This window comes from Xyrauchen texanus, chromosome 26 (genome assembly GCF_025860055.1).
Source record: "Xyrauchen texanus isolate HMW12.3.18 chromosome 26, RBS_HiC_50CHRs, whole genome shotgun sequence".
NCBI lineage: Eukaryota > Metazoa > Chordata > Actinopteri > Cypriniformes > Catostomidae > Xyrauchen > Xyrauchen texanus.
Window position 1 is genome coordinate 32750384 of NC_068301.1, and position 19432 is coordinate 32769815.

The 19432-nt window shown below is 38.0% G+C and overlaps 1 protein-coding gene across 2 annotated transcripts in view; it reads right to left on the reverse strand.

The window, feature by feature from the left end:
• Window positions 1-906: 906 nt before the first annotated feature.
• LOC127620257 (semaphorin-4A-like) overlaps window positions 907-19432 on the reverse strand; it is a 54150-nt gene continuing 35624 nt past the window's right edge. For both annotated transcript variants that reach the window (XM_052093420.1, XM_052093422.1), the window contains exons 3-15: window positions 16923-17083; window positions 16676-16735; window positions 14817-14915; window positions 10425-10530; window positions 9818-9940; window positions 9543-9670; window positions 9127-9308; window positions 8825-8969; window positions 7564-7753; window positions 7333-7448; window positions 6874-7034; window positions 6218-6306; window positions 907-4013 (exon numbers count right to left, since the gene is read on the reverse strand). In XM_052093420.1, the coding sequence (XP_051949380.1) occupies window positions 3172-4013; window positions 6218-6306; window positions 6874-7034; window positions 7333-7448; window positions 7564-7753; window positions 8825-8969; window positions 9127-9308; window positions 9543-9670; window positions 9818-9940; window positions 10425-10530; window positions 14817-14915; window positions 16676-16735; window positions 16923-17083 (2402 nt within the window). In that variant the 3' untranslated portion in view covers window positions 907-3171. The remainder of the gene's footprint in view (window positions 4014-6217; window positions 6307-6873; window positions 7035-7332; window positions 7449-7563; window positions 7754-8824; window positions 8970-9126; window positions 9309-9542; window positions 9671-9817; window positions 9941-10424; window positions 10531-14816; window positions 14916-16675; window positions 16736-16922; window positions 17084-19432) is intronic.

Below are 19432 nucleotides of genomic sequence, written 5' to 3' on the forward strand. Positions count from 1 at the left end.
AAACCCTTATGATGTTAGGCTCAATCAACATTTACTTTCATTTATGAAAAAAAAAAAACAATAAAAAAAAAAAAACAATGAAAGTAAATGGTGACTGAGGCTAACAGTCCCTACTCCTGAAACAAAACCAAACAGGTTTGAAACAACATTATGGTAGATAAATGAAATTCATAGCTGTGTTTGAAACATCCAGAAATGCAAAATTGTAAAAACTCTTAAGGAGAATGATTTAATATACTGTATACACTTACAGTGTGACGTACAGTCCCAGACAAAATGTAAAACTATTTAATTTCAATTTTACAGTATATACATTTATATTCACTTTGTGCAATAAATCCCAGCTTTGATTGCATTGGCCTGCTCACCCTTAAAAATATTTACAATAGTTTCAGCCAAAATATAATTTACTGTGAAATCACAATAAACATAGTTTCTCCTTAAAAGAGTGAAAGAGGTTTTCTCAATCTTTCTGTAATTTAATTGTAATTGATTAATGTTAATTTAGTAATTGATTTTCTGCTATTTATAACAGTAGTGGTTAATACTATAGGTCCCCTATAAAAAAAGGCATGAGTTGTATTTCTGTAACAATTACTTGCTTTAGTACTTTGGTGAAAACCATTTTGTTGATAAAGTTTGTAAAGGTGATCCCAGCATGATGGAATAGTGACCTTTCAAAAAGACTAGTCATCATCTTCAAGATTTTCTTTAAATATAATCTAATGTAGCCTAGAACAAAAATCTCTAAACAAATCATCATCTGAAGACATCGGTCACTATAGATTTTTATGTATTTATTATTATTATTTCTTTTGCAGGCATTCTTTGGGGCCACCTAGTGTTGATAAACAAAGAAAACATAAAAGACTGTAATTTTTTAGAAAACACCTTGAAGTCAAACTCTTTAAATCATCTTCCTTTTTTTATTTTCAAAAAGCCTGTTCATTTTCAATAAAAAACTTATAAAATAAAATACTGTGCAGGTCAATGTATTTAGTCCTTTGACAGGCTTCACATATCGGGCTTTGATTATCCAGCTAAAACAAATAAAAATGAAACCACAGAAAGAACAGTCTAGCAACATTATCCATCATTGGATTACAAAACTAAAAAAAAAAGTGATTTCCACAGAATGAGGATTTCAATAATATTCAGCATTACATCACAGTCTGGGGAAAACAGATGAGTGATTGGTTCAGTAGAATTGTTTGCAGTGGTTTGCATGTAGTTGAGTGGTCAATAGGCTACATACCTCTAAATCAGGTCCAAATTACCATAATAAAACTTTTTTTTGAGTATTATTTCTATGTTGAGATACTTTTATATTTTGAGATATAAATGATAGAGAAACATAAAAATGTCACTAATAAATCATCAGTACCCGTATTTCTACATTCCTGATCCGGCACAACTCTTTACACAATAATTATATAAAAAAAAACTAAACAAATATCAGCAATTAAATTAAACCACTTTGTCTTTGAATTTGTTCACTGGATCAAAGTTAATACTATGAAATGAAAAAAGTTAAACAATAGTGCCATTTCTTAACATTCAAAATTAGGAATAAGACAAGAACATGGAACAAAGGCATGGGTTATTCTCACGAAATGTATCAAGAAAATGTCTTGGTTATATTTAACACGAAAAAAATATAAAAAATTATATTCATCATTAAGAAAATTAAGCCTACATTTAGGACCACTGTGATATTTTGCGCTGTGACTTCATTTTCAGCACACGTAGAGTTCACCCAAAAATTTAAACTCATACTCACCCTCGTGCCATCCCAGATGTGTATGAATTTCTTTCTTCTGCTGAAGACAAAGGTTGTTAGAAGAGTATCCCAGTCTTGTAGGTTCATACAATGCAAGTGAATGGCGGCCAAAACTTTTAAGGCTCCAAAAAGCACATAAATGCCACATAAAAGTAATCAACAGATCAATATTTAAGTCCTTTTTCTTTCATATAAAATCTCCACTTTCACATTCTTTTGTTTTTGGCGATTCACATTCTTTGTGCATATTGCCACCTACTGGGCAGGGAGGAGAATTTACAGTAAAAAAGGACTTAAATATTGATTTGTCTCTCACAAACACACCTATCATACAACTTCTGAAAACATGGATTTAACCACAGGAGTCATATCGATTACTTTTATGCTGACTAAATGTGCTTTTTGGAGCTTCAAAGTTCTGGTCACCATTCACTTGCATTGTATGGACCCACCATGAAATATTCTTCTAAAAATCTTCATTTGTGTTCTGCAGAAGAAAAGAAAGTCATACACATCTGGGATGGCATGAGGGTGAGTAAATAATGAGAGAATTTTCATTTTTGGGTGAACTATACCCTTTAAGCAAAAAAGGCTTCTTTTTTTTATTTATTTTTTTACACAAAATATATGTTTTTATTTGTTTCTTTTGATTCTAGAGTAAAACAGGACCAATACATTTCTCTGACATGTTTCACAAGAATCACCTGCATAGATTAGATTAGAATTTAGAAATAATTTCAGTTACCTGTTAGATAAAGATGTTTCAGAATAAATTAGTTATGTCATCTCTCTAAAGATGTCGTTACCATTTAGGTTAATCAAAATTACAATTGTAATAAAGGTTTATTTAACTGAACTTATAACTTTAAGCCGGGGCTGCTAAAAGAAATAAAGGGGGGATCACTTCTGCAATACCCTGTAGCAGGCATATGACTGTTACCAACTGATTGGACTAAAATACCAAGTTAAAACTGTTGAGCTCAATTAAAAAAAAAAATGAAATTTGTGTAATTAATTGCTCAGTTCACATGAGTTTGTCTGAAAGTGGTTTGACAGAGGTATACAATCTATGATACATTTTACACAGAAAGAAACAGTTGTCACATAAATTACAGCTTAAATATTTACAAACCAAAACAATACATTGTACCAACTTCTAGAAAGCTCAGAGAGTGGATCTTTGAATCTTACAGCTCCAAAGGTTTGTAAAAAGTTGCAATGTGCAATTTCTTTTTGCATTTTTTTTTCTTTCTAATGGCAAAGTGATCCTGCCCACTAAGTGGTTTAGAAACAAAGCTCAAGGTCAGACACAGCACAAGCCCAAATATGGCTCAGAAAAGAGGATAAACACAGGATTAAAAAAAAGGCCAAAACAGCACCAGTCTGCGTCCTCAGATGGGTGTGTTGGGTAGATGGCCATTCGAACCATTCAGCATACTGTTGCTCAGTGTGATGGGAGATTTGCCATTGGGCGTTTGACCATTTTGTGATTGTCCGTTGGGTGCTTGTCCATTCCGTATTTCCCCACGTGGTGATTGCCTTTGTAGAGCCTCTCTTTCCTGGGGTGTTGCAGCTCCACCCCTCTCCGCATCCCTGTGAGAAGAGGGCGGCTGTGGGACCGTTCTGCTGTGAAACGGTTGCCTTAACTTGAAGAGGGCGATAGTTAGCAAGACGCTGACACACAGAGCTAACAAAACAGACACCACCACAAGTTCCTGCAAGTAGCTGTGCTTGTCAGTGAGCTTGAGGTTTCCACCAGGCTCGCTCACACGTGGCTTCTTCTCTTCGGATCCAAACAAGCTGCTTTTCAGTGTGGTGACCACTGGCGTAACTTTGTGGGCAACAGTGGACTCTGGCTCCTCAGTTTTAGGACTCAGTTCGGTCCGTTTGGGTGTCGTCCACCTGGTCGTGTAGACCGGGGCTTTATTGCCTGTACTAGCGGTCAGGGTGCTCTGTGGGCGGCTTGGGGCGACGGGTAGAATTGTGGGATTGCTTTTCTGTTTAATGTGGTAGACAACTAGGGTTTGGGTGTAGCCGTTTTCCACAGACTTGCACAGGTAGTGTCCTAGGGTGGAAGGGGTTGCCACGAAACTGAGGCTGCCACTGTCTAGTTGAATGTAGATTTTGGACAAGAGCTGGCTATTCAGACGCTCCCAGTGGCACTTGGCGAGGTGTGACGCTGCGGGACACTGCAGGTGTACCACTTCATTTAGAGACACAGAGACCACCTCAGCTGGAGGACACACAGCCAAGGAAGTCAGGGATCAAGTGTCAGCATACACACAGGACACCACGACAGACATTCAGGCAAACAAGTACTTCTTTATAGCACTTTCCATGAAAAGTACGAAATGGGGCTTGAAACTCCACCACCTCACGAGGTCAAAGTAAATGTTATGAGCTTTATTTTATATTTATATTTAATGAGGTTAACATTTTGTCCAATCCTGTTAACAAATTAATAGAGTTTACAACACAGATTTCTACCATTTCATAATTTTCTAGCAATAAACACAGAATAAACAATAAAATAAATGTAACTTCTAAAAAAGAAAAACAATCCAAAATGGGCAACAGGGTTGCATTTGACAGGATTGTAGATATAGCCTAAATGAAGTTGTCCACCACAACAACTACAACAACAAAAAAGCTCAAATCTGGGTTACAGTGAGGCACTTACAATGGAAGTGAATGGGGCCAATCCGTAAACATTAAAATTAGGGCTGTCGATTTAACGCGTTAATTCAGTGCGACTCATTTTTACAAAAAATAACGCGTTAAAACAATTAACGCAATTAATCGCATACCCACGGACCATAATAAGGAAGATTCCTGAGAAATGCAAGCTTGTAGTACCACCTGTTTACTACAGAGGGCAGTAAGTGAAATTTCAGCTGTCTGAGCAACGCACAGTTTATACAGTGAAGAAAACACTTCAGTAGGCAGAACACCAGAAACATGTCACTTTCTTGTGTTCAAAACACTTGAAGGAGCGCAAATGCGATCTAAGGGATCTTAAGATGTGTTTAAAATTGAGTATTAAACTATATTTAACTTAAAACAGTGACCTAAACATTTTATGTTTATAATGCAACACACTTGAGATGTCTGACACAGGTGTACATTGACGGGTCCTTAAACAAGCCCTCATAATAAATCTCCAACTGATTGACAAATTCACGTGTGAAATGGATTGCTGTGAACTGTGTGCCAATGATTGACTTATGTTCAATAATATGGTAGTAAACAATACATTGTAGTCTAAAGCCATATTGTTTTATCAATGATTAACTCTTCTGCTACAAGAATGTAATGCATTATAATTATCTGAATATTTATATATATATATATATATATATATATATATATATATATATATATATATATATATATATATATATATACACACACACACATACATACAGTATATATATATAATTTTTAATATTTAAAGATAACTATGTATAATTATATATTGATATAAATATGTATAATCATTATATATTGAATTATTGTTATATGAGGGGCTTTCTCAGCAAAAATAATCGCGATTAATTAATCGGGACACTATGTAATTAATTCAGTAGATGAAATTTTTTAATCGATTGACAGCCCTAATTAAAATACTTACTATTTAAAATGTATAGCAACAAAACATAAACAAAATGCCTTTTAACGTGATTTTAGTGTGATAAAATCAGGGATTTACCAGGTGAGAAAACAGATCAATATTTAAGTCTTTTCTTGCAATAAATTCTGCTCCGTGTCCAGTAGGTGGCGATATACACAAAGAATGTGAATTGGCAAAAACAAAAGAATAAGAAAGTGAAAGTGGAGATAAATAGTAAAAAAGGACTTAAATATTTATAGGTTTCTCACCCATACCTATCGTATCCCTTCTGAAGACATGGATTAAACCACTGGAGTCGTATAAATGACTTTTCTGGTGGCTTTATATGCTTTTTGGAGCTTCAAAGTTCTGGTCACCATTCACTTGTATTGTACGGACCTACAGAGCTGAAATATACTTCTAAAAATCTTCATTTGTGTTCAACAGAAGAGTAAATAATGAGACAATTTAAATTTTTGGGTGAACTATACCTTTAATGAGTATTGAACTGGAATATTCCTTTAAAATTTTTTAAAATAATTATTTTCTAATTGAAAATAATTGTCAAAAATGACTCTGTAACAGTCAAGATGGTCAATACCAATGAGTTGGGAAAGGCTAAAACTTCTCCATTTCATGGAATGTGCTGTAAAATATTCCTAAACACAATCAAAGATCTATGTTTACAAAAATATCTATATTTATATCAATCATCTATGATTTAACAAGGACTGAAATTTAGAACTCAAGGTTATAAAACCCCATAATAGATACATTCGCGTATTTATGTCTAAATATGAAAACATGTACACTTCACTTCTGCTCACCTGAGGAGGATCGGCCCTGGCCTGAGCTTGACCTTGGGGTCAAAGATTTACACTGTTCCGAAACATTACCCCCATCAATATCCTGGGCACTGTGAAAGGACAATAAAATAAGGCATCAATGACAAATGAAAGGTTTAAGCCCAACTATGCACTGCTTAAGCCAACTACAAACTGTTTTTAACTCTTTAAGTGGCCCCAAAATGACTTATGATAAAAACGTATGACTGTCAAACAAATGATGCTACAGCTTTTTCAGAACTAACTTTTAAATCAACTGGTGTCAAGTTGATTATTTTTACTCAACATATGAAGTCAGTTCCCCTCAGGTGTGCACAGGTGTCCTAGCAGAGTAACCACAGGTCATTAACTATAGACATGTTTCACTAATATTTGACAGAGAGAAAGTGTGCAAATACTTTGTCTTTTGAACAGTAGGCCTACATGTATTATTTTAATCTTTATTTTTTTTATTATTCTATCTTAGTTTGATATTTTATTATCAAATGCACAGATGTTCAAGCATTTAAGTGTGACTTAAGTGTCCAAATACTTTTTGGGGGCCAGAAAACGCTCTTGTGTTTTCCTATTTTGAAATATTATTATTGTTACACGGTTTTATCCTGGCTTAAATGGTGGGGTGCAGGGATGATGCTTACAGCTGTTTCTGATTTGTTATGTCTGTGCAGACTTTTATCACAGGGTCCCAGCCGCAGAAGGGGTCTCTGGCCAGAATACATTCAGCACAGCTCCAGTAGTATGAGCAGTTGGACACAGGAACTGATGTCACTCCTTCTGAAGAGCCTATCAACACTGCACCCTGCAGGAGAGAGGAGAACATTTACTTTTCATTGTGTAACAGACTTCCTCGCAGCAATGTCATTACTGGACTTAGCTATGGCATTGAGAGGGCATAGTAACTTTGTGTAGCAATTATTGTGGCAACTTTAAAACAGGGAAAATACAACTTCCATTTGTATTCTAAAATGTGGCAAATAGTCATAATAAAGAATGAGTAGGTGCGTCCAAACAGTACATTAAAAACCTAGGAAACCTGATTTAATGGCTTTAACAGACTGGTAGAGTCAGATATTTTGTAAGAATTGATTGTAACATGCCTTAGAGATTGAAAGCAGGAGGTTTTTCACTGGCTGAGGTTGATGGAACACCTGGATCTCTTCAATGATGTGGGCTCCTTTCTCCAAAACCACAGCTTTGTGCAGGTACCCCGACTCTAACAGGGGAACAAAGGGAACAGTGTTGAGACAATACTACGATCATTTAAAAAAAAGAAACCTTACCATGCAGTTTATCTGGACAAAAAGTGATTATGATGCACCAATATTTACCTGTGAGCAGGTAAAGCACAGTGTAATCTCTGCCGTGGGCTCCCCGCACTCTCTGAGCTGCGATGTTGCTGTAGCTCTGATCAGATGACACAATTGACAGGTCCCGATTGACTGGCGAAACACTTATATCAGCTAGGAAGTTCTCCTTAACAAAGCGCAGTGTGTTGTCTGATGCATTATGGAGGCCACACTGCAGAGATAAAGAGCAGCAATTTGACTAGCTTTATAGAGTTAAGGGCAACCATCTAACAGATCCAGATAATTTGATTAGATCTAGACAGAAGCACAAAGGAACAAATTGAAACAAACCAAACTAAACAATAAAACCCAAAACCAAACCTAAATAAAACCAAAACAAATCCAAACAACAAAAACCCCAAACCAAACCGAAAGCCCATCCATCCATCCATCCATCTTCAACCGCTTATCCGAATTCAGGTCGCGGGGGCAGCTAATCCAGCAAACTTCCCTATCCCGAGCCACATTAACCAGCTCTGACTGGGGGACCCCGAGGCGTTCCCAGGCCAGTGTGGAGATGTAATCTCTCCACCTAATCCTGGGTCTTCCCCGAGGCCTCCTCCCAGCTGGACATGCCTGAAACACCTCCCTAGGGAGGCGGCCAGGGGGCATCCTTACCAGATGCCCAAACCACCTCAACTGACTCCTTTCAACGCAAAGGAGCAGTGGCTCTACTCCGAGCTCCTCACGGATGACTGAGCTCCTCACCCTATCTCTAAAGGAGAAGCCCGCCACCCTTCTGAGAAAGCCCATTTCGGCCGCTTGTACTCGCGGACCTAGTTCTTTCGGTCATGATAGCCTTCATGACCATAGGTGAGGGTAGGAACAAAAATTGACCGGTTACAAAATAAAAATTAAACAAAACCAAAACCCAATACAAAAACGAAACAAAACCAAGCAACAAAACCAAACTCAAACCAATACAAAACAAAAAGCAAAAAAAATAAAACAAAAACATTGGACAGCCAAGCCCAGAGATTGGATTCAACCCTCCTGCAAACACTGGTTCATTGGTGAGGAGGAACAGAAAGTCTGAAGTTGGGAGTAGGGCTGAGACGAGCATTAAACCACTAAGAACACTTCATGTTAATTTCTCATCAATCCCTGTCCATCTGACTAAGCGATGCATATTTATGCTCTTAGTTTATCATTTTTTTCTCCAAAATAGACTTGTGTTGTGATACTTCTCATAAGACTAAATTTATTGAATGCAGCTTCACTCTCAGGGTGCTATGACACTAACCTCTCCAGGGTTTGCCACTTTCTCCTGCACCCTTTTGCTCCATTTCAGGGTGTCCCGATTCAAAACCTTGTAGTTTCCAGCAAACACCTCTTTAATGCTTCTGAGGCTGAAAGCACACACCACTGAGTGAACCATGTTTACCCGCCTGGCCAACACCAAACCAAAAAGAGGGGAAAAAAATATTTTAATAAATTAATTTCAATTAAAGCATATTATTAAGATACATACAAATAAACCTGTTCCACTTTCATTGAAAGAAAAAAAAAATATCTAATTTTATAAACTACAGCAGGTTTCCTCACCACTGAGAACTGAAAATTCCATAGAATAGCGTTTCGTCCTCAGAAGCACCCTCTGGAGGTGGAAGGGTGACAATATCCTGCAGGACATTGTATGGCAGCTCTTGGTCGGCTTGACACAGTAGCTGAGCCTTGGCAAATGTGGTCCAGCGTTTTTGAAGAGTTCGCTGCCCACCCACATCACTCTAAACAAAGATTATTTAAAGGTATTATTTAAAGGTTAAAAAGTTGTCGTAATAAATTATTTCACCTATTGAAAAAAAATGAATGGGACGTTTACTGCTTTAATGGAACCACACTGATGCACTCTATAAGGGGCTCATAAGAGAATAACTGTCATTTTTATAAACACACTCTCACATACACATGCACAAATACACACACACACACATACTAGAGATGTATTACGTAACACTTACGGTGCAAACTTGGGCAATACGAGACACAGTAAACTTGTCAATGAAGTCGTACTCTCTTCCAGTCTCACTGAAGAAGAAATAAACCTTCTCCTCACTGGGAATATAGGTGGAGCTGATGAATGTAGGATCTGGAATTTCATTATTGTGAAAAAAGAAAAAGGATGCATAAATTACGAGAAGTCAGGAAAACAAAGCTCTCTTGTTCCAGCTAAATTAAATCAGTAAAATCGCTCTCACTGTGCGTTTTAGGTAGCAATAAAAAAATATTTTCTTACCTTCTAACCAGCCAAGTGTATCATCCAGTTTGAGATCAACATGGCTGCCCTCACTCAAGTGTCGTGAGATGACCGGTCGATTCCCCCTATAGTCAGCTACTGTTCCTGTGTACAGCTCTCCATCTGAAACAAAGAAATGTAGAATACTGTGTGAAATCACATACAAATAAAAACAAACATCCACAACTCTCCTAAGCATTTATCATTCTGACTGATCATTCATGGGGGTCTGGGTAGCTCAGCGAGTAAAGACACTGACTACCACACCTGGAATCACAAGTTCGAATACAGGGCGTGCTGAGTGACTCCAGCCAGGTCTCCTAAGCAACCAAATTGGCCCAGTTGCTATTATGGAGCAATATTAGCCAAATGGCTTGCACAACTGCATACTTCCAAACTCAAACAGAAATACGACAACATTACAAAATACAATTACATTACAAAAGGTTGGAAAGAATGCCAATTGGGATTCGTCCAGACTTTAACCAGACAGTAGGCCCGAGCAGAATGATTGATTAATGAGTCACAGCTGAGGTGGTAAATGTGAAGTGAAAACTCTCAGACCTAATGCCTGCTTGGTGTGCTCTGGTAGCAGAGGGATTCTTACCTACAGTGATGGCTGTGTTCTTCTGGTATGGGTCGTAAGGGCAACGACCTCTGCCTTCTTCGTGCTTACCGCTGGGGCCTGTGGCCATAGAGAACGTCTTTGAATTCTGTGGGATGGGAGCACATGAATAAATTGACCATTCAAATGAACTGCGATCAAAACTTGATTCACTTAACAATTCTGTTTCTTTTTTTTTCTTTCTCTTTTCTCCCCAATTTGGAATACCCAATTGCCAATGTGCTCTAAGTCCTCATGGTGGCGTAGTGACGCGCCTCAATCCGGGTGGCGGAGGACAAATCTCAGTTGCCTACTCATCTGAGACCATCAATCCGCACATCTTATCACGTGGCTTGTTGCCGCATTATCGCGGAGACATAACGCACGTGGAGGACCACGCTATTATCAGCGTCACGCATGCACAACTCACGGCGTGCCCCACCAAGAGTGAGAACCACATTATAGTGACCACGAGGAGGTTACCCCATGTGACTCTACACTACCTAGCAACCAGGCCAATTTGGTTGCTAAGGAGACTTGGATGGAGTCACTCCATTTGAACTCATGACTCCAGGAGTGGTAGTCAGCATCAATACTCGCTAAGCTACCAAGGCCCCCCGACATATCTATTATTTTTGAAGTTCCCCAAAATAATAAGCAAAACCAAAAAATGTCAAATAAATGGTAACATATTGTGATATGCAGAGACTCACAAGCCTCAAGAACACATTAACCGATAACTCATATGATAGAAAGGGTCTTTTCGACCTGTTAATTTAAAAGTCATTTTTAATATAATTATAACAGTTAGCATTTTAGTACAGGGTTCTGCACACTTTGATGGAAGAATACAAATGATCAAGAACTCTTAAAAGATTATTCTGGGTTTAATACAAGTTAAGCTCAAAAGCAACAGCATTTGCAGCATAATGTTGATTAGCACACCAAATAATTGACTTGTCCCTACTTTTCTAGAAGAAAAAAAAGCAAATATAGAGGTTACATTGAGGCACTTACATTGAGGCACTTGGAAGTGAATGGGACCAATTTTTAAAAGGGTTTAAAAGCAGAAATGTGAAGCTTATAAGTTTATAAATGCATTTACATAAATTCTTCTGTTAAAACTCATGTATTATTTCAGCTGTAAAGTTGTTTTTACAGTCGTTTTAGGGTTTACAGTATTACGTTGTCGTGGCAAGTTGTAAAATTGGATATAGCTTTACAAAGGAACAGTTAGTGTTTGATTTTATCAAACTAAATTCATGTTATCGCATATTGTTTACATCTTGTTAGTATTTTAACGTTTACGAATTTTCCCCATTCACCTCTATTATTGTAAGTGCCTCACTGTATCCAAGATTCTAAATGTATTGTTGTGGTAATCAACATGATTAGCCATAAATGCTGTCGATTTAAGGCCTGTTCACACCAAACCTGCTTTTTTCGTTACGAATGTTCATTCCGAATGTTCATTCCGAACGAGCTATTGTACGGTAAGAATGGATTCCGATGCCGCTATTCATTCTGAGTCCGACAAACCGTCCTCCGACAATCCAACGTTTTTTTTTTTACAGATTTTTTTTTTCAGACAGTGACGAAAACTGACTGACCAATGAGATAAGAGATATTTGTCAGTCACTGCAGCTGCTCAATCCAGTGTGTTGGTGGCACTAATCAACTGGTAAACACCAGCATTGGAAGTGCATAAACTGGTTCTGTTTTTGGAAAGTCTGCTTATGCTGTTTTGTCTTAATGTGCATTATTTAATATGTATATCACTGTGCCTGTTATATTCTCATGCCATTAAAAACAGCAGCGAGGTTCAGCAATTCAGAGACTGAGCTCTTTAAAGGAAACACCCCGGTGTTACATCTTTAATGCAGTTATATTTAATGTGTTATAGCTTTACTAAAGTTCAAATACTATGTTATAATAATATTATAATAATAAGAAATCTGGCAATACGCAGCTTTATTAATACAAGTTTTTTTTTTGTGAGTTAAAGATGGATTGAAGTGAACAGAAAGGTGAGAGAGGAAACCTTCGTTCCATTATACACTGCAACAAAATATGTTTTATGATCTCTTGGAACCCTCCCAAGCAACTTGTTGTGATGTAGTTGTCTTGTTGTCTGACTGTAGTTTTGGAGACTTTCTGAACCCAAGACCCAACTAATTCCTGCAATGTTTCATTTGTGATTCTTGGAGAATTTTTGGCCACTCTAACCATCCTCCTCACCGTGCTTGGAGACAATATAGACACGCGTCCTCTTCCAGTCCAATTCTTAAGATCTCCAGTTGATTGGAACTTCTTAATTATTGCCCTGATTATGGAAATGGGTATTTTCAACTCTTTAGCTATTTCCTTATAACAACTTCCCATTTTGTGAAGCTCACCAACCTTTTGCCACACATCATAACTATATTCTTTGGTCTTACCCACTCTGATGGGTGACTACTGGAATGTGGTTTGTGCCTTTCCTCATATTTATACCCCAGTGAAACAGGAAGTCATGGCGAAACTATTTCATGTTCCTAGTCACCTAGGTGCACTAAATATGAATGTGAATATACTTCAGATATATTTTACTCATAATAATTTCTAGGGCTGCCAATAATTGTGGCAATTTAATAATGATATTTTTCTCCCCTTTAGATAAGTTTGCTTTAATTAAAGGATACATATTTGTGAATATTTTGAATGAAAGATCACTTTTTCATATTTACCAAGGGTGTCAATATTTTGGCCACAACTGTACATTTATGCAACTGTGCTCTTTACTCATCTCACTCACATTTAAAAACTCAAATAATATACTCCTCAAAATGCATCAACACCATGGAAAGAACATAATGGAAAAAGTTATGCCGATTTAGGTACATAAACGTTTTAACAGCATTCATTATATTAATCTCAAACAGCTGAAGGGAGGAGACTGGTATAACAACAGCACCGCCTATGTACAGGGGTTAAATAGTTTTGAATAGTTCTGTGTGAATAGACCTTCCGTAGGATTTGAGGTGAAAAGTTCTTTAGATTAATTTGTATTAAACCCAGAATATATATATTTTTTTAACAGAAACAAACATCACAAATATCATTAAGTTCCAAATAAATAAATAATTATTATAAATAAGAACCGGTTTCTTGATTTCCAACGCTATTCACACACACTAAACCTTTGCCCTGCGGAATTTTTTTAAATAGACACTGAGAAAATCCTGCACAGGCTGAGATGGTTTCTCATGCAAGGTTTACTTTTTGCCATGCCCATCTGCCATGCACATCTCTCGTGACACACACAGACACACACACACACACACACAGAGAGAGAGAGAGAGAGAGAGAGAGAGAGAGAGAGGAAGAAAGAGGAACCAGCACTCAAAACTGCTGTGTTCACATGAGAGGATTACAGAATAGCAATGGTGTGTAAAGAACAAGCACGCAAGGTAGATATGACCATAAAAGCATTTAACAAATTATAATAATAATAAAAAATAATAATAACTTACTACTAATAAGTATATATAAAGAATGTGGATGATTGAACAAATGAAAAACACAGCACGGTTATGCAATATCCCAACATACAGTAGATACTGGGATACGACACAAACATGTATCCATGAACATTTGAAGTCAACCGAAACAGCATTCACAACCCATTTTATTTCTGTAATGTGACACATTTCTGAGTAAAACTCGATTTTATCCGTTGTTATTCTTTTCAGTGATTCGGCCAAAGGGGATTGTAAAACAGTCTGAATCGATACGTGATTCAGTACAATTCATTCAGAGCGCTCTCTCACTGAATCATTTGGAGCGGTTTCTCACACAGTAAAACAGTATTGGCATATTTACGAACACATAACAAAAAGCGCCGAATAAAGTGGATATTTACCTACAATCAACTGAAACAAAATGCTGCCATTTTGAGAGGTAATTTTGAGAAACTTGAGCTAGTGCTGTGTCATGTGAATAAGCGGTCGGTCACAACGAACTTCGCTCATGCTGTTTTTCAATCATTTCCAAAAATTCGCTAGATGGATGTTTTTGACCACTTCGTCACTTTTACTGTTTTTAGCATCTCTAACAGCATGTTTAGACACCGTGTCGAGTTAAAAAAGAACTTCAACTGTTAAAAACGCATCTCTAGACACCAGCTCTTACTTTAGTAGCGCGAGAACGCATTTGTTCTGAACGGTTCCTGTCTTTTAAGTTTTAGCTAGTGCTACTTTCAACCGTTCAAAGTCACCAGAATCTAAAAATAAGATGAGTAACATGTATTAAGAAAGCTAATAGGATCAAGTTAGATTTCATGTTGACTTCAAAAGATAGAATAACAGGAAAAAGAAAAAACTAGAAAGCTACAAAGATGGATGGAGTATGTCTTACGATGTAGATGCAGCGCGGGCTGAAGGCAAATGTTCCGCAGGTGTACATATGGGTGGAGTTGAGCACTTGCAGAACCCTCACAAAGTTGTAACAATCCATCTAAGTTGGAGAAGGGTGTTTGATTATGATATACAGACATTTTCCTACTTTGTTTCACATAAACCTAACCTAAGTAACCCTAACCCTAATCCAAATGTAAAATAAAAAATATGAAATAGGACTAAATTCAGGTGGTTGTCAACTGAGGTACAAACCAAGTAATAATGATACATTTAAAGCCATCACTAATTGCATAAGTTCCAATGCTTATACACAGATCAGCCACAATATTAAAATCACCTGCTTGATAAAGAAGGTCCCCCTCTTGCCTCCAAATCAGCACCAATCTGCATCTCAGAATAGCATTCAGAGATGATGTTCTTCTCACCACAATTGTACAGAGCGGTTATCGGTGTTACCGTAGTTCGAACCATTCTGGCCATTTTTTCTTGACCTCTCTCATCAACAAGGCAATTCCGTCCACAGAACTGCCGCTCACTGGATTTTATTTTATGCACTGCAATGCTGCCACGTGATTGGCTGATTAAATAGATGAATGGATGATTGTTGGTGCCAGATGGGCTGGTTTGAGTATTTCTGTAACTGCTGATCTCCTGGGATTTTCACACACAACATTCTCTAGAACAGCGTTTCTCAACGGGCGGTACCGCCCCCTAGGGGGCGTTTGGACAGTGTTGGGGGCGGTGTGAACGAGGCAGCAGAGAGGGGGGCGCTCAGGCACAAATGGGGGGTGTTACTCAGAGGTACTCAACAGGCGGCCTGCGCAAAAATATTTTCAGCTCTTCTCCTTAACCTATGTCTTCGTCTTGCTCGGATTACTGCTGCCACTTCACCAGGAGGATATGCCAGGAGAGCCACTTCCTAAGTTACACATGCTTTTAAGAGGTGGAGAATTTTCAGCGCAAAATAGAGGCGCGCTTTCACCGGCTTTTTCTGTACATAACGCGGAATACATAATTAGGCGCATAATTAGTGCTCAGGGCTCACACTAATGACCGTAATTAATAAAAAAAAGTGGCTGTTTTTGACGTCGTTTTTTCTTCGGTTCAGTTCAGGTGGCCGAGCTGTTGTCGTCTTTGTTCGTCATTTGAAATCAAATGACCGTTTGTAGGCTATTCAAATTTGAAGCCTAGTATATATTGCCTAATTGAGTGCACGAACGACCGCTGCTTTTTCATTGGCAATTTAGGTTAGTTACGTTATTGTTCACGTGATTGGTTCATCTTAAAAAAATTTGTGTGTGAGACTGAATTTGTTTGAATTTCTAAATACATTTGCAATACCTTTCAAACAATCCATGTGTTTTTGCATTTTTTTCCAAACACAATATTACTCAACTTGAGGCTTTTACATGTAGTTTAAATACAAGTTTACCAAAAACTCAGGCTTCAGGTATCAGTGTTGCAATTGTTTGGCTGTAATAGTATTTCTGAAGTGTTTTTGTTTTTTTTTAGGGGGGCATTAAGAGGATCATGAAGAGGTCAGGGGGGCGTTTGTTCAAAAACGGTTGAGAACCACTGCTCTAGAATATACTCCGAATGGTGACAAAAACAAAAAACATCCAGTTCTGTGGACAAAAATGCCTTGTTGATGATAGAGGTCAAACGAGAATGGGCAGACTGGTTTGACCTGACAATGTCTATGATAACTCAGGTAACCACTCTGTACAACTGCGGTGAGAAGTATAGCATCTCAGAATGAGATGCCGGTTGGCGCTGTTTTTGCGGCACGAGGGGGACCTACAAAATATTAGGCAAGTGGTTTTAATGTTGTGAATTTATCTGTAAGTATTTCCATACCTTCATTTTTCCTTTCATGGAACAATCAGCAAGGTCTTTTTCTGAGGGCGACCAGTCCATCTAAAATTGGAGAGTAATAAAGAAATAAACAAATGGTGTAAGCTTGTGCATTCACCAGACTCAAAGAAAGCGTATCACAAATGTATTTGCATCATTAGGTTGAATCTCTGATTGGGTGTGCTGAAATACATTATATTGTTATATTATAACCTTTAGCCATTCATGTACCACAGAAAACCACACTGACCTTCTCCTTCATGGCCATAGTGCCAGTCTGACTGACATCTATTGAGAGAATGGTGTCTCGTGCTCCGACAAATAATGTGCCCTCATCGGAACTAAGCAACAGCGTGGTGGTGTTGTAAACGTCAGGGTTTGTGAAGACAGTCAAGGAACGACCTGGACTACCTGTGACAGAGCAGAAAAAACAATTATTACTAATTTAGTATTTACACTAATTACCACTATTTTTATTTAATTGATGGGTAAATCTCACAAAACCTGTCAAGGAATGTCATAATTCTCCCAAAAGAAAAAAATATAACTTATTTTTTATTTCAGCTTTTATTTCTTTCATCACATTCCCAGTGGGTCAGAAGTTTACATACACTTTGTTAGTATTTGGTAGCATTGCCTTTAAATTGCTTAACCTTGGTCAAACGCTTTGGGTAGCCTTCCACAAGCTTCTCAAAATAAGTTTCTGGAATTTCGACCCATTCCTCCTGACAGAACTGGTGTAACGGAGTCAGATTTGTAGGCCTCCTTGCTCACACATGCTTTTTCAGTTGTGCCCACAAATGTTCTATCGGATTGAGGTCAGGGCTTTGTGATGGCCACTCCAATACCTTGAATTTGTTGTCCTTAAGCCATTTTGCCACAACTTTGGAGGTATTCTTGGGGTCACTGTCCATTTGGAAGACCCATTTGTGACCGAGCTTTAACTTCCTCACTGATGTCTTGAGATGTTGCTTCAATATATCCAAATATTTTTCCTTCCTCATGATGCCATCTATTTTGTGAAGTGCACCAGTCCCTCCAGCAGCATGAAGCTGCCACCCTTGGGATGGTGTTATTTGGCTTGCAAGCCTCACCCTTTTTCCTCCAAACATAACAACTGTCATTATGAACAAACAGTTACATTTTTGTTTCATCAGACCAGAGGACATTTCCCCGAAAAGTAAGATATTTGCCCCTTATGAACTTGCATACTGTAGTCTGGCTTTTTGTTGTGGTTTTGGAGCAGTGGCTTCTTCCTTGCTGAGCATCCTTTCAGGTTAATTCTATACAAGTCTTGTGGGGCTTTTCCACTGCATGGTACAACTCGACTCTGCTTACGTTTTTGGGGTTTTCCACTGTGGATAGTATATATATACGGTACCTGATACTTTTTTTAAGTGAGCCGAGTCAATACTAAATGTGATGTCAAATTCCTGCAGATCACTGATTGGTCCGGTAGAATAGTCACTACCAACGTCACTGGATTTCCGACGCGACATCAACCGGCTACTTTTAAAGTTAGCAATAGCGATAACCATATCATTTGTTCACGCGACTTGCGAATTGTGAAAAAAGGAATGGCTATGCGCAAAACCAAGCCATGGTCAGGTGCAGATAGTCCACTCGTTAGCGATGAGTGAAACGAAAAAGTCTCTCAGGAAGTGCACACGGCTACCACAGGACCTACCAACAGTGTAGGGAAAAGGTAAAAAAAACGTAAAAGTGACTACAGATCTATCAAGGAAAAGTGTAAGTGGTTCGACTAAATGGATGCTAGCTTAACTGGCGAGCAATGGGAGGGAGAGTGCCCTGGACTCAGCCACAATGTAGGATGGTATGTTTTGTTATTTTAACTCTATACTCTGCTCGAAAGCTTCACTTTATTTAGTTGACCAGCTACTGGAAGCTTGTGTCTAAAACAACCAGGAAAATTGAACTGTTACACTTGTGTAAAATCACCATGCAACAACTGCTTTATGCAGCACAATGAGCTAGTAGCTAACAGCTAGCGGTTGTGTTATTGTTTTGTTCAGTTTGTTTTATGTTTAAAATGATGTCACGGCAGTAGAGGCGGCACAACTATGACGATCAGCCTATAATCCCACCCACGTTGAGGGGCATTAAACTGCAGTGGAAATGCAGGCTCTGAAAAGTAAAGCGAGTAGAGTTGAGGCGAGTTGAACCGTACCTTGCAGTGGAAAAGTGCCTTTGTTTTACTGTGGATATAGATACTTGTCTACCGGTTTCCTCCAGCATCTTCACAAGTTTCTCTGCTGTTGTTCTGGGATTGGTTTGCACTTTTTGCACCAAACTATGTTCACCTCTAGGAGACAAAATGCATCTGCTTCCTGAGTGGTATGATGGCTGCATGGTCCAATGGTGTTTATACTTGCATACTATTGTTTGCACAGATGAACGTGGCGCTTCAGGTGTTTGGAAATTCCTCCCAAGGATGAACCAGACTTGTGATGGTCCACAATTTTTTTTTTCTGAGGTCTTGGCTGATTCTTTTGATTTTCCCATTATGTCAAGCAAAGAGACACTGAGTTTGAAGGTAGGCCTTAAAATACATATACAGGTACACCTCCAATTCAGTATACCTCCTATCAAAAGCTAAATGTCTAAAGGTTTGACATCATTTTCTGGAATTTTTCAAGATGCTTAAAGGCATAGTTAAATTCTGACCCACTGGAATTGTTATATATAGTCAATTAAGTGTCTGTAAACAATTGTTCGAAAAATTATAACCAAAACTGTAGT